General features: G+C 39.5%; 1 protein-coding gene across 2 annotated transcripts in view; it reads right to left on the bottom strand.

Annotated features, from left to right (window-relative positions):
* LOC124613862 (cell growth-regulating nucleolar protein) overlaps window positions 1-24,340 on the bottom strand; it is a 72,322-nt gene extending 47,982 nt beyond the window's left edge. For both annotated transcript variants that reach the window (XR_006979642.1, XM_047142588.1), the window contains exons 1-2: window positions 24,209-24,340; window positions 16,785-16,911 (exon numbers count right to left, since the gene is read on the bottom strand). Coding sequence is in view for 1 of the 2 variants with exons in the window: in XM_047142588.1 (XP_046998544.1) it covers window positions 16,785-16,909 (125 nt within the window). In the remaining variant the exon portion in view is untranslated. The remainder of the gene's footprint in view (window positions 1-16,784; window positions 16,912-24,208) is intronic.
* Between the last annotated feature and the right edge of the window lie 2,974 nt (window positions 24,341-27,314).

The raw sequence follows: 27,314 nt of genomic DNA, 5'->3' as shown, positions 1-27,314 counted from the left end.
GTCAACTAGCCACACTGCTCAACAGACCACCCAAACCACTGGCAGGATAAGAAAGAGATTTAAGCTTCATAGAAGTTCCATGAGCAGCTACGGAATTAAGTGTCTGTCCAGACATATCCCTTCTTGCCTGGGTAAGCCCTGTACAACAGAGATGCGGTAATCTCCCTGGAGGCTGCCTGCCAACAACTGTTCCAGCTCAACAGCCACAGCTGATTTTGTAGGCAACTGAGGAAACGAATTGTAAACATGACTGGTAAACAAGATTGATAAACATTTGAAACATCACAATTACGCTTGTGGACAATCTGAGACTTGTGGACTTCACAAAGGGCTTCAAAAACTTTGTGGAAAATGAAAAAAAATCAATACTGTCACATCTAGTAAAAATTCTAACCAGACACATTTTACTGGAGAATCTGCAACTGTAACAACAAGCTATCTTGAAGTCAGTTCAATAAAGACTCAGGTAATGCGGTTTGGCCAGTGAGACATATGTTGTGTGTTTCTAAAATTCAGAATAAAAGATGGGAAAAATGGTGTCAGATTTTCAATATTCAAATGTTTGCACACATATCTGGTGAGCAGCTGAGGCGAAGTATGAGAAACTAAATAAGAAACAAGGAAACATTATATCTAGTGAAATGCAACAGGGGTAGCAAACTGGTCCATACATGGAGCATAAGTCACATCTAATGTACAATACCATATGGGGGATAATTAAGCTCCAAGACGTTTCAAGGTAAGGTGCAAGTGAATGAAGCTTTGTAACACGAATGATTATCACAATACTACATAATGCATTGAAACAAAAGTGCCAGCAATAAAACAACGAAATGATCATATGGCATTGTTGGCCAGGAGGTCCCATTTGAGGGAGTTCAGCCGCAGTATTGCAAGTCCTCTTTCGTTGACGCCACTTCAGTGACTTGTGAGTCAATGGTAATGAAAATGACAACACCCGGGCCCCCTGTGTGGTAGGTGGTAACGCTACCGCAACGCTACGGAGGCAGACAGTGCTAGCAACAATTACTTTGTAAAAGGTAGTCTATGTTGTTCACAGCATGCATCATGCAGCATTTTTAGTATGTCCTGCAATATCTGACACAGAGATCATTGAGTAAAACTTATGCCTCACAATTCCAAGGCATTATTCACTGGCTGGGTTGTATTTACTTCATTCAGTGGTTAATTAATGGAAGTAACAATGGTTTGTCTAATGCAAGTAATATTTGTAAACTGCTATACATCTACTTTTCATCTCCTTTTGCCATTATTGTGGATATGCAGGTTCAGTATTTTATCATATGGTAGTTATTAAATGACATCTATGGAGAAGATTAAGAGTTATCAGTATTTGCAATGACCAAGCAAGAGGATCACACGGCAATTTTTGTAATTTTTTATTTGTAGTACATGATTGGGCTGTTAATAAAATACTGATATATCGATATTTTTTCCCCAAAAAGTATTGCTATATATCAGCAATATTTTTTCTTCCAATATATTGATATCAAAACGGCAATTTTGGGTGCCGGTATTTTAATTTTACATTTTTTCACAATTTTTAGAGTACATTTGAAGTTGTTTCCCTGAAATTGTAGTAGGATATAATTTTACTTTCACTGCTTCTCTTTGATTGTGTGAAGCAAGTATATGTGGCACAAAAGAAGAACTCCGATTGCAATGGGGGGGGAGGGTGGCCATTCGTCCTGTTTTTCCCGGGACAGTACCATTTTTTACCAAAATGTCCCGCTGTCCCGAAAGTATTTTTGGGGACACTCAAATGTGCCTTTTTTTTTTTTTTTTTTTTTTAAATTCCGCTTGGCTAGAGTATTTTACCCTACTGGTTGTTTGACTTGCTATTAACTGCTGCGCAATTATTTACGCTAGGAAACTTGTGATGACTTTCAGTATACCCCAAACATCTACCGAACTGTCACAGATCGCAAGTAATTTTAAACGCACTATACGTTACGAATAACAACGAAGATTCTTCTCCTCTAAATCGATCCACTGAATCCGTCCTTCCGGTACAGAGATACTCTACACCACTGATACTTGCTCTCTGGCTTTCGTCACCGCACTGTTAATGTTTTGCACTGTGCAATCACTGTGTCATTATGCCAAAACGAAAGTGTAATTTTAACAGCAATATAAAAAGCGAGTTTCCTTTTATCACTGGTTGGTTGGTTTGGGGAAGGAGACCAGACAGCGTGGTCATCGGTCTCATCGGATTAGGGAAGGATGGGGAAGGAAGGCGGCCGTGCCCTTTCAGAAGAACCATCCCGGCATTTGCCTGGAGTGATTTAGGGAAATCACGGAAAACCTAAATCAGGATGGCCGGACGCGGGATTGAACCGTCGTCCTCCCGAATGCGAGTCCAGTGTCTAACCACTGCGCCACCCCGCTCGGTCTTATCACTGGTAGTGGAGAACCATGGACCTTGCCGTTGGCGGGGAGGCTTGCGTGCCTCAGTGATACAGATGGCTGTACCGTAGGTGCAACCACAACGGAGGGGTATCTGTTGAGAGGCCAGACAAACATGTGGTTCCTGAAGAGGGGCAGCAGCCTTTTCAGTAGTTGCAGGGGCAACAGTCTGGATGATTGACTGATCTGGCCTTGTAACAATAACCAAAACGGCCTTGCTGTTCTGGTACTGCGAACGGCTGAAAGCAAGGGGAAACTACAGCCGTAATTTTTCCCGAGGGCATGCAGCTTTACTGTATGGTTAAATGATGATGGCGTCCTCTTGGGTAAAATATTCCGAAGGTAAAATAGTCCCCCATTCGGATCTCCGGGCGGGGACTACTCAAGAGGACGTCGTTATTAGGAGAAAGAAAACTGGCGTTCTACGGATCGGAGCGTGGAATGTCAGATCCCTTAATCGGGCAGGTAGGTTAGAAAATTTAAAAAAGGAAATGGATAGGTTAAAGTTAGATATAGTGGGAATTAGTGAAGTTTGGTGGCAGGAGGAACAAGACTTTTGGTCAGGTGATTACAGGGTTATAAATACAAAATCAAATAGGGGTAATGCAGGAGTAGGTTTAATAATGAATAAAAAAATAGGAGTGCGGGTTAGCTACTACAAACAGCATAGTGAACGCATTATTGTGGCCGAGATAGACACAAAGCCCATGCCTACTACAGTAGTACAAGTTTATATGCCAACTAGCTCTGCAGATGATGAAGAAATAGATGAAATGTATGATGTGATAAAAGAAATTATTCAGACAGTGAAGGAAGACGAAAATTTAATAGTCATGGGTGACTGGAATTCGTCAGTAGGAAAAGGGAGAGAAGGAAACATAGTAGGTGAATATGGATTGGGGGGAAGGAATGAAAGAGGAAGCCGCCTTGTAGAATTTTGCACAGAGCATAATTTAATCATAGCTAACACTTGGTTCAAGAATCATAAAAGAAGGTTGTATACCTGGAAGAATCCTGGAGATACTAAAAGGTATCAGATAGATTATATAATGGTAAGACAGAGATTTAGGAACCAGGTTTTAAATTGTAAGACATTTCCAGGGGCAGATGTGGATTCTGACCACAGTCTATTGGTTATGAACTGCAGATTGAAACTGAAGAAACTGCAAAAAGGTGGGAAATTAAGGAGATGGGACCTGGATAAACTGAAAGAACCAGAGGTTGTAGAGAGTTTCAGGGAGAGCATAAGGGAACAATTGACAGGAATGGGGGAAAGAAATACAGTAGAAGAAGAATGGGCAGCTCTGAGGGATGAAGTAGTGAAGGCAGCAGACGATCAAGTAGGTAAAAAGACGAGGGCTAATAGAAATCCTTGGGTAACAGAAGAAATATTGAATTTAATTGATGAAAGGAGAAAATATAAAAATGCAGTAAATGAGGCAGGCAAAAAGGAATACTAACGTCTCAAAAATGATATCTACAGGAAGTGCAAAATGGCTAAGCAGGGATGGCTAGAGGACAAATGTAAGGATGTAGAGGCTTGTCTCACTAGGGGTAAGATAGATACTGCCTACAGGAAAATTAAAGAGAACTTTGGAGAGAAGAGAACCACTTGTATGAATATCAAGAGCTCAGATGGCAACCCAGTTCTAAGCAAAGAAGGGAAGGCAGAAAGGTGGAAGGAGTATATAGAGGGTCTATACAAGGGTGACGTACTTGAGGACAATATTATGGAAATGGAAGAGTATGTAGATGAAAATGAAATGGGAGATATGATACTGCGTGAAGAGTTTGACAGAGCACTGAAAGACCTGAGTCGAAACAAGTCCCCGGGAGTAGACAAAATTCCATTAGAACTACTGATGGCCTTGGGAGAGCCATTCATGACAAAACTCTACCATCTGGTGAGGAAGATGTATGAGACAGGCGAAATACCCTCAGACTTCAAGAAGGATATAATAATTCCAATCCCGAAGAAAGCAGGTGTTGATAGATGTGAAAATTACCGAATTATCAGTTTAATAAGTCACAGCTGCAAAATACTAACGCGAATTCTTTACAGACGAATGGAAAAACTGGTAGAAGCGGACCTCGGGGAAGATCAGTTTGGATTCCGTAGAAATGTTGGAACACGTGAGGCAATACTAACCTTACGACTTATCTTAGAAGAAAGATTAAGAAAAGGCAAACCTACGTTTCTAGCATTTGTAGACTTAGAGAAAGCTTTTGACAATGTTAACTGGAATACTCTCTTTCAAATTCTGAAGGTGGCAGGGGTAAAATACAGGGAGCGAAAGGCTATTTACAATTTGTACAGAAACCAGATGGCAGTTATAAGAGTGGAGGGGCATGAAAGGGAAGCAGTGGTTGGGAAAGGAGTGGGACAGGGTTGTAGCCTCTCCCCGATGTTATTCAATCTGTATATTGAGCAAGCAGTAAAGGAAACAAAAGAAAAATTCAGAGTAGGTATTAAAATTCATGGAGAAGAAGTAAAAACTTTGAGGTTCGCCGATGACATTGTAATTCTGTCAGAGACAGCAAAGGACTTGGAAGAGCTGTTGAACGGAATGGACAGTGTCTTGAAAGGAGGATATAAGATGAACATCAACAAAAGCAAAACAAGGATAATGGAATGTAGTCAAACTAATTCAGGTGATGCTGAGGGAATTAGTTTAGGAAATGAGACACTTAAAGTAGTAAAGGAGTTTTGCTATTTAGGGAGCAAAATAACTGATGATGGTCGAAGTAGAGAGGATATAAAATGTAGACTGGCAATGGGAAGGAAAGCGTTTCTGAAGAAGAGAAATTTGTTAACAGTGAGTATAGATTTAAGTGTCAGGAAGTCATTTCTGAAAGTATTTGTATGGAGTGTAGCCATGTATGGAAGTGAAACATGGACGATAACTAGTCTGGACAAGAAGAGAATAGAAGCTTTCGAAATGTGGTGCTACAGAAGAATGCTGAAGACAAGGTGGGTAGATCACGTAACTAATGAGGAGGTATTGAACAGAATTGGGGAGAAGAGAAGTTTGTGGCACAACGTAACTAGAAGAAGGGATCGGTTGGTAGAACATGTTTTGAGGCGTCAAGGGATCACAAATTTAGCATTGGAGGGCAGCGTGGAGGGTAAAAATCGTAGAGGGAGACCAAGAGATGAATACACTAAGCAGATTCAGAAGGATGTAGGTTGCGGTAGGTACTGGGAGATGAAGGAGCTTGCACAGGATAGAGTAGCATGGAGAGCTGCATCAAACCAGTCTCAGGACTGAAGACCACAACAAACAAACAACAGTGGAGAAACTGTAGAATGTACATTGTGCAGATCAAAATTTGCAATTGGTCATGGTGGAAGGTCTGACATTGTGAACCACATGAGTGATCAAACGAATAGAGCAAATAAATGCGTGAGTGAGTACTATGTAAACTGAAAATCAGTAACAGAAATGGATAAGCAGTTGGCAGTACAAGGAGCTACGTTTACATACCACAGTGCAATGCATAACCATAGCTTTAAGTCAATGGACTGTACTACAGCAGTTGTTAAAAAACTTTTCAATCCTAAATTCACATGTGGACACACAAAATGTAATGCAATCATTTCAAATGTTATTGCACCGTATGCAGCTCAGCAGGTTTTAAATGAACTGAAAAGTGCTCGATTCATTTCTGTAATGATTGATACATCGAATCATCTGGATTTGAAGTTGGCTCCTCTCCTTATCAGGTATTTTCACCCTGAAAATGGCATCACGGTGAAAGTGCTCGAATAGGTTAATTTATCTGGAGAAATTTCAGATTTACTTCAGAATTATGTGCTGGAGGTTTTAAAGAAAAATGATCATGAGGGAAAGGTGATTGCAGTTTCTGCAGACAACACTAACACCAATTTTGGTAGTAAGCAGAAAAAAGGAAAAAACAATTTGTTCTATAAACTGCAACAGAACACTGAATAATATAGTAGGTGTTAGCTGTCCAGCACATGTAGTGCACAATTCCTTACAAACTGGCTCAGATTGCCTACCCATCGACTGCCAATTTATTGTAGACAAAGTCTACCAGCATTTCCATATATATACAATAAGGGTTGAATCTCTGAAGTCATTCTGTAAGTTTATTGAAACTGAATACAAAACTGTACTTGGGCACAGCAAGACAAGGTGGCTATCTCTGCTACCAGCATTGGAAAGAATTGTAGAGATATTTCTTGCTTTGAAACCATATTTCATTTCCCTTGATAAGTGTCCTGTTATCCTTAAACAATTCTTTGATAAGCCTGTGTCTATTGTTCTTCTACATTTTCTTGTTAGCCAGCTAAAACCTTCCTCCATGACAAATGTATTGAGAAACAAGAAATCACAATACTGGAAGTTTATCAAGAAATAAACAAATTATTGGGCAAATTACAACGTAGAAAATCTAAAAGATTTCTCACATCCTTTCTACATGAGACTCTAAGAAATGTGGAAGAAGAGGGTGAAATTACTGTAGAACAATTTCATATTTATGCTGACATCTCCTGTGACTCTTGCATTGGGTATATTAAAAATGGTGTTTACCATTTCTCACACCTTTTAAAGCATTTGACTGGGTTAATACTAAAAAGGAGCAGCTACAGTGGAAGGATATTCAGGACTGTTGTGTTTTTGTTAAATGTATTGTACCAAATTTTCATGTGCACAGAACTTCATAAAAAGTGAAGAAGGAGACAAAGAAAGTGTTTACTGGTGTAAAATATTTGCTTATTTCAAAAGCAAAAACATTAACATGAAAAACATGATTGATTTGGTGGAGTTTTGTCTGGCAATTCCTGGGTCAAATGCTGCTGTGGAACGTGTGTTTTCGTTAGTGAATTCTTTGTGGTCAGATGAAAACAACAGAATGAAAGTTGAAACAGTGAGGGCCTTGCTCATTGTCAAAACACTTTAATGGTGTATTGTGTACTGACTTTTATGATACAATTTCAAACGAAAATGCACTTCTTGATAAAGTACATAAAAGTGAAAAGTACAGCGATAGCAGAATAATTGTAAAAAGTGATTTGGGATCATCTGAGTGCACGTTGTAAAGGTAAACTTGTATGTGTATTAAATTTAGTCAATACAATATTTATGTCCCATTTTTTCCTTCATTGTACCAGGTTTTTCTCTAATTTATTTTAAATGTCCCCTTTTTCAATGAAAATGAAATGGACACCCTCGGGGGAGGGGGGGGGGGGGGGGGGGGGGGGGGCAGTGTGAATGGAATAACAAGATTTCCGATATGAAGAACCAGCACACCAGTTAAGATAAAAAACCATTAACGCAACTAGTGTGCTATTTATTCACGTTGACATTCTTCAAAAACAGTTGCTGAAAATAATGAACAAAAATCTAAAAGACAAGACTGGTCGTTGTGGTGGGCGGAGATGTAGGAGGGGAAATGCTGACATAATCGGTGCTTAGCACTAGCAACAGAAACTGCAATGTTTAGTTTCAACACGCAATTTTGACACTACAACTGCTAGATTGCTGGCATTTGCTGGGGGGGGAAAAAAAAAAAAAAAAAAAAAAAAAAAAAAAAAAAAAAAAAAAAAAAAAACCAGGGGAGTCGACATGAAGTGTTCTGGGCAAATCTGATATGTGAAGAAACCGAACGATGGACCCATCACACAGCTTTCAATGTACCACTTACAAGCTGTTACAAAAGCGGTTATCGTCAAGCATGAATGTGCGTCTTTTCGTTTCAATTTTTGCTCCAAGGTGAATAGGCAGGCTGCTGTATCTGAGAGTCAAAAGACAAATAATGTGTCAACAAATAGACTGTTTATAAGCCAATATCAGTAAGCACTATACACCACTGCACTGCTTTTGACCAACATTCAAAAAACATTCTTCAGAATATGGTAAAAGCACTGGCTTTATGCTTCACAAAAACTAACCTGTAACAGTGAAAGTTAATTATGCTACTTGAGAGAGAATTTTTCAGCATTAACAGGACTGTCATCTTAATATCTCTGCTAAATAAACTTAATTGTTCGGAGACTGTTGGTTGTTTACACAACACAAAACATGTAAATGGAGATCCTGGGATAACATTTTCCTCTATGAATTAATGTTGCTGTGCAAACAGTAAAAACAATCCTTGGAATCATCAGAAGATGAAAAATAAAACAACAATCCATAGCACCATCAGGAGACGAAGAATAAATTGAAACCTTGTTGTTCTATCCAATTGCAAGTCTCAAGAAAGGAGCTGTTTCAGTATTGACATGCATATTTTATTTGTGCTTTGTTTTAGCTAAATAAAACACAAATTGCAGCAATGCATAGCAATGAAAATACATTGACATGAAAATGTTCAGAAGAACATTATAATTATATTTTCCCCCGAGACATTTAAGTCTCTTCTTTATCTAAAAATAATGATCAAAGCAGAAGAAATGAATTAAAATTTGTGCTGCGGCTGAGACTCGAACCTGGGTCTTCTTGCTTGCTAGGCAGAAATGCTAACCATTACACCACCACAGCACTATGTCAACATTGCTGCACGAACTACTCAAGTTGAGTGCCTTCCCCAACACAAATTTCAATTCACGTCTTCAGCTTATTTTCCCTTACATTGTCACTATTGCCAGGGCTCTCCGGCATTGGAGACAATGTAATGGAAAATAAGCTGAAGACGTGAATTGAAATTTGTGTTGGGAAGGTCACTCAACTTGAGTACTTCATGCAGCAATGTTGACATAGTGCTGTGGTGGTGTAATGGTTAGCATTTCCGCCTAGCATGCAAGAAGACCCAGGTTCGCGTCTCAGCCGCAGCACAAATTTTAATTAATTTCTTCTGCTTTAATCATTATCTTGTTCAAAAGAAGATAAATTTGTGACTCTTTCTTTGTGAATGGACATACTACCTCTTTGTAAACTACATAAAAATACAAAATATTATTCCCTGGATTCTCTTACATAGTAATGACACGAAATTTTGAAATACCAGTAAGGAAAAAATGTATTCCATTTGATGCATGTAAACAACAGAGCAATGCAATAAAACACAGGGGCACACTCACTTATCAATCTTATTCACTTTCTCATTTATACGATCTAAAAGATTGAATACAGCACCATTCAATGGATGACATCTAGTAACAAGGTCTGAATTTACGTAATCTTATAAATAACTGGACCTTAGTCTTGCTTTCTTCACTTTCTGCACCCTGCCAAACATTTCAGCAAAATTTCCTCCTCACAGTCTAATTACATAGTTACTTCTGAAGTCATCATATTTATTCTCCGGATAATCTCTTTAACCCAGCACCAAATTGCCAGATATGTTATACCAAGTTTATATTCCACTAAGGTGCTACTCTGCAGTGGTACATATTCCCCACACTATTACTAAAATATAAGTTAACTATCCCTTTAGGCGTGTGTCAACTAGTAACTTCTGCAACTGCTTGCTGAGGTGTTTACATTAGAACAAAAACTTGCACGAGTTCACTTTTGCAAGTCAATTGTGCAAATTAATTTCAGGAACTTACTGCAAGTACTTGCAGAAGTGTCTCCACTAGAGTTGCTTCATGCGATAGACAAGTGCAAGTATATAGGGTTATGCTTACAAACCAGAGCAACTGCCACTGTTGTCGGATTATTATTACCACTACTGAAGTAAAACCGTGACGAAAAACAAAAAGTTACAAAAGAAAGAAATTTTTGGGTAAAGTTATGGGTACAGAGGTGCACATATTTAAACTGTCAAAAAACACCAATGAAGGAAATAAAATCAGAGGATTTCATACACATTAAAAACATTCTGAGATTGCTACATGCAATTTTCAAAAACACATTGTCTATTGTACACTAAATTGTTCAAAACCAGGATGCAAAGCAGTACCACCAAGAAATGACCTTTCAGTTATTCCAATTTTTGCACAAAGCATTTATTACTTTTATAAATGTAATGTATTAACATTTGTGTTAATACTGAAAAATCAGCTAAAATTTAAAGATGTGTGTACTGCCATTCTACTTCCCCTTCTGGTGAAACAAAGTAATCAGTAAATTCATTTCACACTGCCTTGGCTTACAGTGGCCAATTATATATGTTTATGGATTCCCTTGGTACATTTGTTTCCGTTCAACTGTCTTGGTGCCACTCTCCTTTTCAATACTGACATTTTCGTACAGTACTGAACGCATGAAACACCAGTTTGGGAAAAACTCTCAGCTACTGGCAAGTTTTCAGAGTACTCACAGCAAGATGCAAGAAATTGTTTCCATTAGCTTCCAGAAGCTACTACTGCAGACTGATGAAAACTTGTGGAAGTCAAATTGCTGCGGCTATTTCCATCTCAAATAACCCACAGAAGCAGCTCATGCGAGTAACTTGCAAAAGTTGCTAGTGGACATGCGCCTTTAATAATGAATGGCCTTCCAGTTGCAACAGTCATAGTTAAAGTATGATGTCATGTACACAAACTGTCTGAATAGGGTAAACTTCATTCTGCATGCTATCATAACTTAACTATTTGTGTTTTGTATTTTCTCGGGGAAGAGATTGGAGACCAGCACAGCAGTGGCCTGAACCAGGACGGAAAAGCATTTGTAAACTCCCTCAGACTGCTCAGCGTTAATCCTACCCTGTGCATGAAACTACATTGTATTCTCAATGCACAATTTTTCCTGGTTTGCTAGGAAATTTGTTACTTTGCAGTATTCATCTTATGGATGTTATTCACCATCAAAGTTGATACTTATGTACACAATGTGGTGACTATAGCCTCTGCTTCTACTGCTGCCACTAATGCCCTCCCCAGATGAATATAGTGACAATGATCTACAAGTACATGTTCATGTTCATAGACCGAATGGCCATGTGTGCTAGGCAGTACCGACCTTCACCCCCATCTATGTCACAAGCAAAGTTATTTTATCCAAGCTACGAATATCAAATAGAGTCGCTCCTCTCAGACAGCAGATTCCTTTGTAAGCTTGTGGCCACAGTATCACATACTCACAGACCAAGGTGCAATGGGGCAGGAGCTGGTGACAGACATCAAGCACAGAGAGCAGCATGTTCCACTGTGCTCATGCCACTCATGAGACTCATTCACACTTAAATGCTGTTGGTAACAGTACACTACACTCTCAGTAATTCGGCCCTCAGTAGTCCAGCCTCTCAGTAATCCGGCACATATCCAAAAACACATAATGAATTGCCCTGCGCAACAATGATTACTTAAACAATGCTTTATATACTGTATTTGAAATTGTAGCTTTCTTTATGTCTTGTAAAGGGAAACACGTCACGCTAGACTTGAAACAGAAACTTGTAATTTTAGACAAGTTAAATCGAGGTTCTTCACAGAAGGCCACTGCTGTAGAGTTCAATGTTGAACGAGCAACTATTTATGACATCAAAAAGAAAGATGCTGTTCGACAGTACTCAACACAAATGGATAGTGAGTTGGGAAAATGGAAGGTTAAGCGAAAGAGTGGAAATGAAGAACTGGACGTAGCTGTTTACAGATGGTTCATACAACAACACAGTAAAGGAATTCCAATCAGTGACCTGATTATAAAGGAAAAAGCAACTGCATTTAACAAATGACTTGGTGGTAGTTACTTGTTTGCAGTGAGTGAAGGTTGGCTATGAAACTGGAAAAAACGACATGGCATTTGGCAGCTGCCAGTCACTGGGGAAAGTGGCTCAGCTAACGATAAGGATGCTGATGAGTTTGTAAGCAAGATACGGAAGATAATGGAGGAAGAAGATTTAACTGCTGATGCCTCGTATAATGCTGATGAAACGGGATTCTTTTACAAGATGCTTCTTTCAAAAACATTAGCGGCCAACAACAAGAAGGAAGCTCGTGGTTACAAGTAATAGAAACAGCGTGTAACATTAATGGTGTGTTGTAACGCAAATGGGAGTCATAAACTGCCACTTATGATGATTGGAAAATCCCAACATCCATATTGTTTTCAACACAATGACATAAATACTCTACCAGTGCAGTATTGCACTCCGAAGAAAGCACGGATGGGCAGACAAATATTCTCTGTGGTTCTAAGAAATGTTTGTACCAGCATTGAGAAAAGAGCTGAAGAAGAAAAAGCTTCCATTGAAAGCTATCCTTATAATTGGCAAAGCTCCCAGTCATCCAGATGTATCTCTTAAGTCCGATGGTATACAAGCACTCTTTCTCCCACCCAATGTGACAGCCTTAATTCAGCCCATGGACCAGGGCATTTTGGAATTAATTAAAAGTCATTATCGACATTCACTTCTCATCTCCTTGTTGAACAAAAGTGAAAATGACTATTGAGACTATGCTGAAGCGGTGGAAAGCAATTAACATACGTGATATTGTTTTTCAAGCAGCCAAAGCATGACATAAAATGGCGCGCGCTACCGTAATGAAGAGCTGGAGAAAATTGTGGCCATCCATTGATGTCGAGTTAGACCCAGTACCGAGTGACAGCGATGAGCCAGTCAATTCGGAATCATCAATTACTTTGTACACTGACATGTTCTGCAACTTTCCAGGAGGAGAAGAAATTGATAATGCGTTACTAAGTGGCTGAATGAGGAAAACTGTGATACGGACCAAACTTTAACAGGTGAAGAAATAATCAAAAGCACGTAAGAAAGTAGTGATGAAGAAGAGGACACAGGAGGGGAGAGCATGAAGATTTCACACATTGCTGGTGCTGAAGCTGCCGAGGTCTTCCTGGAGTACATCATGCAACAACCAGATACATGCAGTACTGATGAGATGCTTGTAAAGTGGTTGCGTGATAAAGCATGCCACCGTCACGGGGACAGTTAAAAATTAGGGACATGTTTCATAGTGAGTGATACAACTGTGTAATCATGTACAGTATATTGTACACTCAAGGACTAAGTTTTATTTGAAAATTTATATATTTTTGGATTTAATAAAGTATATCCTCTATGTTTTAAAATTGTATCCTTCGGTCTATGTTTTCAAAATAAATGAATAAAATACAGTTCAGACACTCAATAATTCGGCACTTCTGCTAATCTGGCACCCATATGTGCCCGGAACGGCCAGATTAGCAAGAGTCTAGTGTATTATGATGACAAAGAAAGATGTTCTACAGCTATTAGCAGACAAAACTTACTTTCTACTACACAGATGCTGAATAAGTTGGGGAAGTATCAGCTGGGAAAATTTCCAGCTAATCATTTCTAATTTTGTTAGGAATTTGTGCAAGTGAATAACAGATGAATCAGGTACCTAATCCATTGCTTTGGATTTTCCTGCAGTTTTACTTGTTTACTTTTACATCACTTGAAACGAGACTGCATAAGTTTATTTTCAAACCTCTTACAGTTCTGAACAGTGCCATGCTAAAAGTATGAGTAAACATGCATTTCTTTTGCTCATTGTCTTATTTAATTTCCCTCTGTTACATATACAGTTAAAAAGCTAAACTGCAATTGAAGGTTCAGGTATAGAAGATGGAATGTAAAATAAATTCCAGTAACAAATTTAGAAAAAGCTTTCATTCAATTTCACTGGAAAATTTTAATAACTTGTCTTAATTAACAAAGGAGTTGTCCAACTTTCAGCATTTTGTCTTTGCCCTCTAGCTTAATAAAATTTGCTTCACTACTTTAAAGTGGCAAGATAACGAGATAGGGAGCTGTATTTGGCAGAACACGTGTTTCTCAATACTATTCTTAATTTCAAATAGTGACTGAAACCAATACTGTTAGTACAGTGGGTTATGTTCAAGTGCTAAAGAGAAGGATGTGAAGGATTACTCTTATGTCACATATTGAGGAATAGTCAGAGCACAGTCATGACATAGTTTCAGAAAATGAGTATTATTACAGCAGACAAAAGTTTTGCTTCTAGGCACAAGCGGAATGAATGAGAATTGTAGCTGTTTCCAGATACTGTGACATTTGGAAGCAAAAGTGCTACCAAAATATTATGATAATCAAACAAGATATTCATTAAACATGTTCTAATCACACATACCATTTCTACAGCAGGGCAGTCAACATTGACACACTTTGCCAATTTTCCGCCCACTACCAGTATGCTCGAGTCGTCTCATTCATGAGGCCCTGAACTCTAGTAACGAGTTTCTCGCTACTCCATTCCCATGCAGCTACTGATGTCACATGTAATGCGCAAGCTTGATGTTCATACTGCCCACCTCTAGTATCCGACTTCCTTCATTTGAAGAGAAATTGCAAGAATGTCAAAGAGGTATACAAAGAAACTGCATTTTTTCCTGTCAGCAGTTTTTGATAAATTTGCATACAATTCTCTTCATTTTTCCTCTCTCTTCCTGCAATCTATCATTTTCTTACGAATGCACAAGGGTCGAATGTCAAATATTATGACAGTGGATTCTAAATAAGAATTACTTTGTACTTAATGGGAGAATGTTTCTAAGGGGCTAAAACTACTTAAAAGGAACAGAAAGGTCCATTAATCATAACTTATTTCAATTTAATGTTGTCCCTTCGTAACCACATTCAATCAAGTCCACATCCGAAAGCAGGTTCCTCAAGGAATTTAACAAAGTCCAGACAATACAGAACTGCATCCTGGACAGAAAATGCTATTTATACAAACATTGCATATGCCTACATTACAAGCATAAGAAACTTCAAGAATGTTCCAGAAATGATACATACTGAATAATAAATACTTGAAGATGATCAAGTTCGAACTGTTGACTCACAGTAAGCCAGCCAGCAATGCTAACTGCTATTCCACACTGCATGCAGCACAGCGCACGGCAATATGAATACCGCTATTTCTACACAGAGTGCGAAAAAATTTACTACCTGACAGGCACTATATCATATAAATTAAGAACGAAATAATATCTTTAACCATAACAAGGAAAAACATTTGTTGGCTTTAAGAAACTATGTTTGAAAAATAATTTTAATACCCAGAATGAATCTTTCACCCTGCAGCAAAACTATGCACTGTTTTGGAACTTCGTGGCAAATTAAAACTGTGTGCTGGACTGGGGCTCAAAACCAGAATCATATCTTTTGTGGGCCATATTATGACCAATTCTGTTATCCAGGCACAACTCACAACCCAGAGAGGACAAGTGACGAAATTTGTCTGGATGTCGGTAAGAGCTAAGTCCGTGAAAGAGAAGAGTCCAGACTGAAGTCTTGATCTGGAACATAGATTTATCAGGAACTTCAGACATTATGAAACTGCTAGTATATTGTCAGTTATATTAAGAAAATTAAAAAAGTTTCCACTCCTATGGTCTGTTATTATCCAACCAAACATTTAATCTGTTTTGGCATACCTTCATATACTCTTTCAATTACAAACAGTATTTCCCAAGAATATGCTTATGTTTGTGGATTGTCTTTCATCAAATGACTTCTTCCTACAATTTATCACTTCCTACTACAGCACCAGCACTACCAACACATAGTGCATTGGATGGCAATTTCACACTGGTTACCATCTCTCCCGTCTCCTCTGCCCATCCTCCAATTTCCTCACCACCTTGTGGGATAGAACTAGAGGCAAAAGGAGGAAATACCTACCAGTTAACCACATCTCCTGAGGAGCTCTAAGCAACTGGCACTTGAGAATATAAAATTACCATTTAAACAACTTTTGTTTGTACTGAGAATAATGAGAACAAGAACAACAGTTTGAGTTGACTTGATCTACATCATATAACAGTACAAAAGTACAGCAAATGGCCACAAATACACGCATTTAAAAAATAAACGAATACTGAAACTAACAATAATGAAGAAAGAGTAGGGTTTAATTATCCCACTGCCAAAGAGGTCATTACAGACAGCAAAGTATGGAGAAGAAAATCACTTGTGTCCTTTTCAAGGAAACCATCTTGGCATTTGCCTTAAGCAATTTGAAGACACCAAAGAAAACCTTAATTTGAATGGTTTGACAGGGATTTGAATTGCTGTCCTGAAAGCAAAACAAATATCTCACCAATGACAAACTCAAATGGCATGTATTATAGTATAGAACTGCAACTTTCTCTTAGAGAAACTCTAAACAGTCAAGAAAAAAATTGTGCAGATATCTTAACTGACACTACATATGCTGCAAAGTTAAAGTCTTACAGGTATGCCACAATCCCAAATCTGGCAAGATCTGGAGGATAACGATAATTTTGACTCAGGAATTGTTCAAGCATTTTCAAGAAACACTAAAATGCTGTGTTTGTAGCAGACATTTAATAATTGGCTAAGTTGTTTACAAGGCAGCAAAAGTGAACAAGAAAAGTCAGTCACGAAGTACCTATGCTAGAATGACCAAACATACCTTAATGCATTTCCAGCTGAATATTAGTAGCTACAACATTTTCCTCACGGCAACATACCTGAATTCTTTGTGGCAATCCATACAAGACACTTGGGGAGCATTACGACACTGAAGTGCATAATGTTTCTCAACCTTATTTTTCTTTAAGGATGCACCACAGTGGCTGCAGATGAAAAACACCATCCCTGCAATAAACAGCCAGTTAGTACTTTTGACGAATATGTAACAAGCTTCATCAATGACTGACTGTTCGAACAGGCATCATATGATCAACTCAACGAACTTTCACACATGCATCTATATTCTTTGAAGTACATAAAGAACATCACATTCTCTTCATTGACACAAATAAGACAGTAAAAAGAAAATATACACAATGTGAAAAGTAAGACAAGATGAGGTAGTACATTCCATCAGACAGAAAAATCACTCCGGAAGAATTTATGTTCAGGGTTTATCTTTGACAGTTCTAAGGCGGACATGAGCAGAATAAAATGGCTATTGAAATCAACTGGAGAGATCGTTTATGGCTGATGAAATAGAAGCGACCAGGACAGGACTGGCAGACACACAAACAGAAGGGAATGTGATCGCTCATGTTTAGAAATGTTTTCCTTCACCGTGCAATGACAAATGGGAAATATGTATGATTAAGATGGATGGTATTCACTGAATCATAAGAGAGAATAGTTATAGGTGGCCCAACAATGACAATCAGTAACAGAGATATCCAAAAACATAAACAGAACTGCAGTCACTGATTATAGATATGAGAACTAAGAATAGTTAAAAATCACAGGCTGCTAATAGGAGTTAAACAAGAAATCCAAAGAAATGAATGAAGATTACGGCACAAAACTGAGGAGTGTGGTGTATAGGAAATTTCACTTGACATACAGAATTCAAATGAGCCCACGATACCATGAACACTCACAATTCCAACAACCAGTACTGAAAATTTCACTTGATCTATAGAGCTCAAATAAAACACATGATACTACAAAATCGCAGACAACTCGACAAATCTGGTATTTGACATGTCACTTGACTTATATAGCTAAGACAAAGTCTACCATACCATAAAACCAAAACTCACCGATAGCCTATAACCATATCAAAATCCAAACCTCACCGATATAGGTAAAACAAACTCCACGACACCTACCAAACACAACCCAAAATACACTGCCGGGATGAAGGTGGGAATAGTACACCATTTTAAGGTTTCCAATTCAGTCAAGATTTATTGTTGCAGCAGCACATACATGAAATCATACCATTTACAGATCTATAACACAAGCAGTTCATAGATAACAGATATGGATGTTTCAGGACGGGTCGATATTAGTATGTGGTGGCAATGCAGGCACTGACTCTGGCATCTCGCTGATTGTACAAATGGCAAATACTGCTCTGGGATACATTAAACCATGCTCCCTTGACCTGTTCATGTAGTTCTGTAAGAGCTGTTGGTTGACAAGTCACTTCTTATTTCATCAAAACCCACATGTGATCAATTGGAGTATGGAGACTGTGCTGACCAGGGAAGCCACTGCATGTCTTGCAGAGCACGTTGAGCATCATAGGCAGTATGCGGGCAAGCATTTTCTGGTTGCATAAAGACATTACTTTCATGTTGCAAGAAGAAGAGCAAAATAATGGGACAGCAACATTCTGCACGTACTAAGCACCAGTTAATGCCACCTCTAGAAACACAAAACATGAACAACAGTTGTAGCTTGTCACACCCCAAACATGAGGCCAGCGATGAGGGCCAGTGTGCCTTGGACAGATGCACTCTACAAGGCAGCAATCACCAGGTCTATGTTGTGCATGCCAACGACCACCACTTGCATGAATATGGAATCTGCTTTTGTAGCTGAAGACCACAGCATGCCGAACCATCTTCCCAGTGACCGTCTGATGGCACCAATCTAGCCGTGCACGTCTGTACTGTGGCATGAGTGGAAGATGGGCTAGAGGTGAGTAGGCCCGTAGTCACACTGCTAATAATTAGTTCGCAACAATTTGTGTTGACACATCTGGGCTCACATGTCCCCTTATCTATGGTGTGGTAGCTGTACTACCTGTCATTGCTGCCCTTACAACACGATGATCCGAGCGGGTGTCTGTGTTGTGTGGGCGACTGTTTGTGACAATGTCCATGTAACAACCGATACTAGCACTGTTGCACAACTGATTCAGCACATCCAACTTGGATAGCAATTCACCGAAAGGGCCATCCTGCCACTTGGAAGGCCATGATTTGACTCCTTTCAAACTCGCTTACTTGGCTGTAGGATGCATGAGTGCATCTCCGTGGCATGGATGCCTGCTTACTTCACACATCTGCACCAAACTGAGCCTTCTCACAGTGAGCATTCCCTATTAAATGGTAGATACAGATAGCACTCTGGTAGCTATGCCATTATGCTCTGTGTTGGCAGATAATGTTGAAATCATTATCAGTATATCTACCATTGCCCAGGTGGCTGGCATATGCCATCATCGGATCAAAATCAAAGTCATCTTTCCAAGGGTTCCCCCCCCCCCCCCCCCCCCCCCAGCAATGCATTTACCAACAACTAACAACGCAACCTAAAATTATATTAAAAATTGTGTTAACATCAATTTCAACGTACTACAGAAAACATGCAATTATGGGGTTAACCGAAGCGTCCGTCGGCTTTGAACCGTGAGGTAAGGCTCTTGTGGTGTGTGACATCACGACGACACGGAGTTTAGTTTGTGAGAGTGGCGTGTTTGTACGTGTCGTTTTGATATGATCGGTGGTGCTCTGGTGGTGTGTGTATGTGTTAGGTCATGTTTTTGCTTTAGTTTGCATGTTTATAGGTGGCGTATTGTTGTTGTCAGTGGTTCTCTCTGGTGGTGTTTATGGTTAGTGTGTTGTGTGGCGTATGGAGTTCATTTGCGTGGTAGCATTGCATTGTCTGGTATCGGTGGTGACTGTGCTTTCAGCGGAATACTTTTCAGTGAGTTAACGATTTTGGTTTTGTTATGTCGATGTTATTGTAGTTTTTTTTTCTGTTTGTCCTGTGTGAATTTTGGTGAATCGCTTTGTTTATGTCTTTGGTAGGTGTGGATAAGACTGACAAGGCCAACAGTTTTCGGTTGTCGGTGATGATGGGGGGACAGTGCATTGTCTCTAATAAAATTTCTTCAGCTATTCAGCCTGTTGGCTGAAGCCGTGGAGTGTTCAGTGTGTCGTGAAGAAATGAGGCTTACTAAAGTTCCGGTGTCTCGGATCAGGGATGGCTATATGTGGAGATTTCATAAGGATAACAGGTCAAGGGAAGTGTTCGATTCTAATTTTGTTGGTTTGTTGTGTTTTTTGAGGTAGTGATGATTGTGGACGTGGTTGTAGTTTTGGGTTTCATGATTTGGTATTGATAGTTGCTGTTGACCTATACAGGTCAAGGTAAGTGTTCGATTCCAGTGGATACTGTATTTAGTTAATTTTGGGAAGGTTGTGGTCATTTTATTTTATAGTTTTTGTCGTTTGGTTTAGTGGCGTGTGTTTAGTTTGTTCCCACCCAAAAACCTTCAATTTTCCTAGCTTGCTCCCATTAGTTTCATTATATTTTTGGAGGAATATATATTTTATGGTTTTTCGATCTAATTTTGTGTTTGTTTTTCATGTTTACATTATGACTTCATAGCCGCGATATGGGAGTAGTTGTGAATGGTCGTTTCTGCCATATTGGTGACGTCATTGGTCAAAGAAGACACGTGGAACCAGATGTTTCCGTTAACCCCAATTATGCACATCAACACACATATTGTACATTCTACAATAAAAAAGTAAAACCATACAAACATACTTATCAACCAAAATCAGCTGATACATAACCCCATAAACCTCACAACATAAAAAATATAAACACAATCTCTTGAATGGCCAACCTACACTTCTCAAATCAGGAAACCCAACAGAACGCCAAACCCAACAGGACACTGTCGACAACACCACCGGTACCTGGTTCGAGAGGAAGTAACTTTCATCAATCTCACACCTTCTCCACAAAACCTAACACTTCACACACTGAGTAATTAAACCAATTAACTGTAGGAAGTAAATCATGTGCAGCATGTCACCCCCCCCCCCCCCCACCAAATGCAGCATGCAGAGACCTTCTCGTAAACTTCAGTGTCATACACATAACAAAAAATTACATCTCCATTCATAAACAATACTCTGCACTAATAATTCCAAACCCAAAAACGAATCTATTGTCTATAACTACCAACATCAAAATAACAGGTCAACAGAAGCATCTAATTCCACCCGGCAGCTATGACCTGTGACACTAGTGTCATGGTGCATGACGTCACTACAGTGCAGAGTTTTTTTGAGTTGGTTATGTTTGTAGATGCCGTGTTATATTTGATAATGCACTATGGTGGTGGATGTGCTAAGTTTAATGTGTGGTATTGGGTTCATCTGAGTTTTGGTTATCATAGTGCTAATGTGGTTTTCAGTTTCGGTAGTTGGTGAGATAATGTGGGTTGTGGAAGTGTTTTCAGTGGGTTATTAACGTTTTTTGTTTGAGTGTTTGGTATATTTGTTAGGTCTGATTAGCTTGGTGTTTGTTATGCGAAAAGTTGTTAGGTCTGATTGGTTTAGTGTTTGTTGTGCGGAAAGAAGTCTAATCTTTTATTGGGCTTTTTAAGTTAAGTTTGGATATGACAGTGAAGTCCATGAGTGTATCATTACAATCTCAGTTGGGTAATGATATTGCAATACATGTTAGGTGTCACGTTTGTGGTAACAACATGAGGATGGTGAGAGTTCCAGCGGTTCAGATAAGGGATAACCAGTGGTTTTGTTTGCATAGCTGAATGTTGTAATTTAATTTTTTTTAATTATTTCATTTGGGATGGTGTGGTGTTTTTTTTTCTTTTTGTATATTTAGCTTGTTCCAGCCCTATACTCCCAATTTTCCGCGGTTGTCCTGTTAGTTTCATTTTACTTTAGGAGTAGACATTGTGTCAATTTCATTTTTGTTTGCATTCATTGGCACGGGTCAAAGCAGATGGGAGTACCGCAAACTATTGTTGACCTGATTATAGTTTGATGTCCACCCAAAAAAATGACAATTGTGCTGTGTGTGATAACTAGGTGGTGATGTATTTGAAAAGCACATATTGGAGTACACGGTTATGCTTTCTGTGTGGGATGTTTGTTTCTGAATTGCTTAACACTATTCTTTGTACTTCTTGAGTAGTGTTTGTGTAAATAATACTGGAAAAGCTTGTATCTATTTGTTAGCAAGTTATTTTGGAATTACAGAAGTGTCAGATTCCACTCCGCAAGGATATACAAGAAAACTGGCAGTATTTTCTTCAATGAAACAATTATGGCTTTCACCTTAATTGATTTAAGGACACCATGAAAAATCTAAGGGCCCTGCTTATTCCAACTGCATGTCCACTATCATAATTTTGGACCGTAGTCAGTCAAATATAGACAGGGAGGAGAATTAAGCAAGACAGCATTGAAAAGGCAACAAAAACATGACAATGTCTGAATGAGGAACAAAGTGGAAACTACAGATTAAAAGAAAGCTGGATAAGAAATCTGAAGAGAATGTACATTTGATAGATTTTTATATAGTTCAGTAGATCTAAAATTCAAATTCATAGGCAAAATTGAGGTGGACATAGTCAATTCATTGTAGATTCAATGCATTACCTTAACCACATGGCAAATGTCCATCAGAGAGAAACGATGTATGATTTGATAATACTCAAGGCATCGATCAGAAAATATAAAGCAAGTTCCAGTCATTAGGCCTACTATAACAGGATGTACAGAGGCCAAAGAAGTTAAAAATAACTTGAACAAAAAGAGCCTTTGTAGAAAATAAAGCAAGCAACACTAACACTTCTGCAGTATAAGCTCCTTAACTCTGCGGCCTTTTGCAGCAGTTGGATGTGGTCACGTTTTGATCATTGTTTGTTACATATAAACAGTTGGTCTTTCTAAGCTTGTTTAAGTCTGATAATTTACTAACTACATCTTTACAGCCTCTGAGGACATCTCCAGCATACGGCCTATGAGAAGAAATGTTAGGCACAGAGACATGCTCCAGACTGCAACCTAAAGCCTTGTAGCTGAAACCACCATCAAAAGCTACAATGACATGAAGACATAAATAAAAAACAATTATAACCTATTTTGTCACATATTAAAAATGTTAAAACTAAAGTATGACTGAAGCATTTTTTGAATACTATCCAGCTCTGTTGGTGATCAGAGCGGTTTTAGAGGGAACTAGTGGAATGCTATGAAGGATGCTGGGGTTGCCTGGCAACACAAGCCAACGCTTTGTCATAATTGCTGTGTATTTGATTGGTGGATCAGTGCCTAAAAACAAGCGATTTTTACAGAGAGAGTGTCAAGTCTACAGGGAAAGGAGGGGGGGGGGGGGGGGGCAGAAATGATACACCCTTCAGAGAGAAACGGTTATTGCACGAACACCTAACATCACTAAAGATAAATCATTAACTCAGATCTGGAAGAGCCTGAAGAGTAGAGGAAATTGCCAATGGGCTTGTTAAAGGAAAAGTTACAACATTTAACTGTAGTGACTATAATAATCAAATTATTTGATTATGACGTCATAGTCACCATACTACTTGATGGTTGCATTTATCAAAGCTGAGAGCAGGAAGTACGATAATAGTAAATAATAACATCGAAGTTCTGTTTCGTGGCACTGGCCAAATCATTACGTCACAACCTATAATTTATGAGCTGATTATCTATCACTTCGCATAGATAACATTAGTGTCCTGGGAATTTTTTTTCAATTCTTACAAACTCACACTGCCGAATAGCCACCTGAGAAAAAACATACATAAGCGTAATGAAGTCAACTAGCAGTATAGTGATACTTCAATCCCCGAGCACTATGGGACTTGAATCTGAAGTCATCAGCCTCCTAGAACTTAGGGCTACTTAAACCTAACTAACGTAAGGACATCACACACATCCATGCCCAAGGTAGGATTCGAACCTGCGACCGTAACAGTCGCGAGGTTCCAGACTGAAGCACCTAGAACCGCTCGGCCGCCAACCCCGTAAAAATAAGGTACCAATATGTATATACATCTCCGATTTTTGTACGTGTTTTTAGCCTTGAAAACTAATATACTGCAGCGCTCACACTATCGTCGACCCGCGCTTAGCACTTTCACTCAAACAAAAGTTTATGTTCGCTTACTTGGTACAGTACTCGGGGTGAAATTGATTCTTTGTGTGTTAATGACAGAGTTACAGCACCAAATAAATAATCTGCTTAAAAAGCAACTGAAGAACCCTGAGCATAACAACCGTAATCCAGTTCCACTTTGGCCTGAAATTTGATGATGGAAAACGTATCACATAGAAATAAACTTTTCGAAACAATGTAAATTGAGAACTTCTAAAAACTTTCACGGATTTCAAGCAGTACTCACTTTGTCAATGTGTACGGTCTTCCTTCGAACACCACGTGTGTTCACCACAACAAATATTGCGCTTCGCCAAAGCTATCAACGGTGAAAGATAGAATTCAGGCTTTCACCGGATGTATCTATAAACGTGATTACACAGGCATTGGAAACTTGCAAATGAATGCACACAACTCCACACCTTTTATCAAAATTATGAAAGGACCTTACTTATTCACTTTCATACGAGTTAGCGTTACAGAAAAATTAAAAGTAGCTTAACTTAATGACCATCAGCAACCGCCGCTAGATGAGACTACACACATTCGAAGCCTGCACCAAATCTAAGCACTCTAAACCAACGTGAAGGATTTGGCAGGGGCTACTTTCCATTGTACAACGTATTAATGTTTATTCACGTTACATTTAAGAGTGGGGGAAGATTGGTTGACTGAATGCTTCTCAACGCTGTTTGAATCCATACTTTGGTCCAGAGAGGTACCCATTAAACAGAAACACTCATTTTCAATAACGTGTCTGCAGCCACAAAAAATTTAACCACTAATAAAGTTCAGTTTAAGAGGAACCTAAAGGATTTATTGGTTGCCAAATGCTTGTGCTCCACTGATAAATTTATAAGTAGACCCAACTGACGTGCATATATTACTAATATTATTAAATAATATATTAGTTCCACCTGTTTTCTGTACAAATTCAGCGTAGTCTACAGCTACATCAATACTCTACAAACCGCAATGAGGTGCATGGCAGTCGGTGTGATCATTGTACCAGTTATTAGCGTTTCTTCCCGTTCCATTCATGCTTCGAGCAGGGGAAGAATGATTGTTTGAATTCCTCTGTGCATGCAGTAATTATTCTAATCTTATCCTCACGATCCCTATGTGAGTGATACATAGGGGTTTGTAGTATATTCCTAGACTCATCATTTAAAGCCGGTTCTTAGAACAAAGTTGATGGATTTTCTTGGGATAGTTCACCTTTTATCTTCAAGAGTCTTCCAGTTCAGGTCCTTCTGAACCTGTGTGACATTCTCCCACTGATCAAATAAACCTGTGACCATTCATGATGCCCTTTTCTGTATATATTCAATATCCTCTGTTGGTCTTATTTAGTATGGATTCCACACTCTTGAGCAATACTCCATAACCGATCATACAAGTGATTTGTAAGCACTTTCTTTTGTAGACTAATTGCACTTCCCAGTATTCCATCAATAAACCAAAGGCTACCACCTGCTTTACCCACGACTGAGCCTATGTGATCATTCCATTTCATACCGAATATTTATGCAACTTCTTTCAGACAGTACTGCATTATAGGTAACTACATCAGCTGCCAAAAACCTGATGTTGCTCTTAATATTGTCTGCAAGGTCATTAATATACTATATGAATAGCAATCGCCCCACCACACTTCCCTGGGGTGCACCCAAAGTTACTACATCTGATGATGACTCTCCATCCAAGATAACATGCTGCATCCCCCCTACCAAAAAGCCCTCAATCCAGACACAACTTTCACTTAATAATCCATACGATTATACTTTTGACGATAAGCATAGGTGTGGTACCGAGTCAAATATTTTTCCTAAATCAAGAAATATTGTTTCTTCCTGACTGACTTGATCCAAAGCTTTCAGTATATCATATGAGAAAAGTACGAGTTGAGTTTCACACAATCGGCATTTTCGGAATCCGTGATGTTGGCAATGAAGAGGTCCTCCTGTTCAAGATACCTCATTATGTTTCATCTCAGAATTCATTCTAAGATTCTGCAACAAATAGATGTCAAGGATATTGGATGGTAATTTTTGGCTACTACCCTTCCTCTAGAAGGAAGTGACCTGTGCTTTCTTTTTTTTTTCAAGAAATGGGCACTGTTTTCTGTTCGAGGGATCTATGATAGATGAAAGTTAGAAGAGGGGCTAACTTCGCCACAAATTCAATATAGAATCTGATGGGGATAGGACTAATGCGATCTTTGTAAATACGTACTGTAGAATAATTCTCGTATTTGATGATGCCTAAGACCTACCATATGCACCTCAGTATATTAAAGATTTACATGTTTTGTGACGATTTATTTTTATTTTAAACGCAAATATGCTTAAGATTTTTTATGTATTCCTCATCTGTGAGGACTATTTCACTTGATATCCGGGAAAGGTACATTCACATATTATTTGTTTTTCTTTGGAAATACACTCCTGGAAATGGAAAAAAGAACACATCGACACCGGTGTGTCAGACCCACAATACTTGCTCCGGACACTGCGAGAGGGCAATGATCACACGCACGGCACAGCGGACACACCAGGAACCGCGCTGTTGGCCGTCGAATGGCGCTAGCTGCGCAGCATTTGTGCACCGCCACCGTCAGTGTCAGCCAGTTTGCCGTGGCATACGGAGCTCCATCGCAGTCTTTAACACTGATAGCATGCCGCGACAGCGTGGACGTGAACCGTATGTGCAGTTGACGGACTTTGAGCGAGGGCGTATAGTGGGCATGCGGGAGGCCGAGTGGACGTACCGTCGAATTGCTCAACACGTGGGGCGTGAGGTCTCCACAGTACATCGATGTTGTCGCCAGTGGTCGGCGGAAGGTGCACGTGCCCGTCGACCTGGGACCGGACCACAGCGACGCACGGATGCACGCCAAGACCGTAGGATCCTACGCAGTGCCGTAGGGGACCGCACCGCCACTTCCCAGCAAATTAGGGACACTGTTGCTCCTGGGGTATCGGCGAGGACCATTCGCAACCGTCTCCATGAAGTTGGGCTACGATCCCGCACACCGTTAGGCCGTCTTCCGCTCACGCCCCAACATCGTGCAGCCCGCCTCCAGTGGTGTCGCGACAGGCGTGAATGGAGGGACGAATGGAGACGTGTCGTCTTCAGCGATGAGAGTCGCTTCTGCCTTGGTGCCAATGATGGTCGTATGCGTGTTTGGCGCCGAGCAGGTGAGCGCCACAATCAGGACTGCATACGACCGAGGCACACAGGGCCAACACCCGGCATCATGTTGTGGGGAGCGATCTCCTACACTGGCCGTACACCACTGGTGATCGTCGAGGGGACACTGAATAGTGCACGGTACATGCAAACCGTCATCG

Source organism: Schistocerca americana, chromosome 4 (genome assembly GCF_021461395.2).
Source record: "Schistocerca americana isolate TAMUIC-IGC-003095 chromosome 4, iqSchAmer2.1, whole genome shotgun sequence".
Taxonomy (NCBI): domain Eukaryota; kingdom Metazoa; phylum Arthropoda; class Insecta; order Orthoptera; family Acrididae; genus Schistocerca; species Schistocerca americana.
This window is presented reverse-complemented; position numbering and strand designations above follow the sequence as displayed.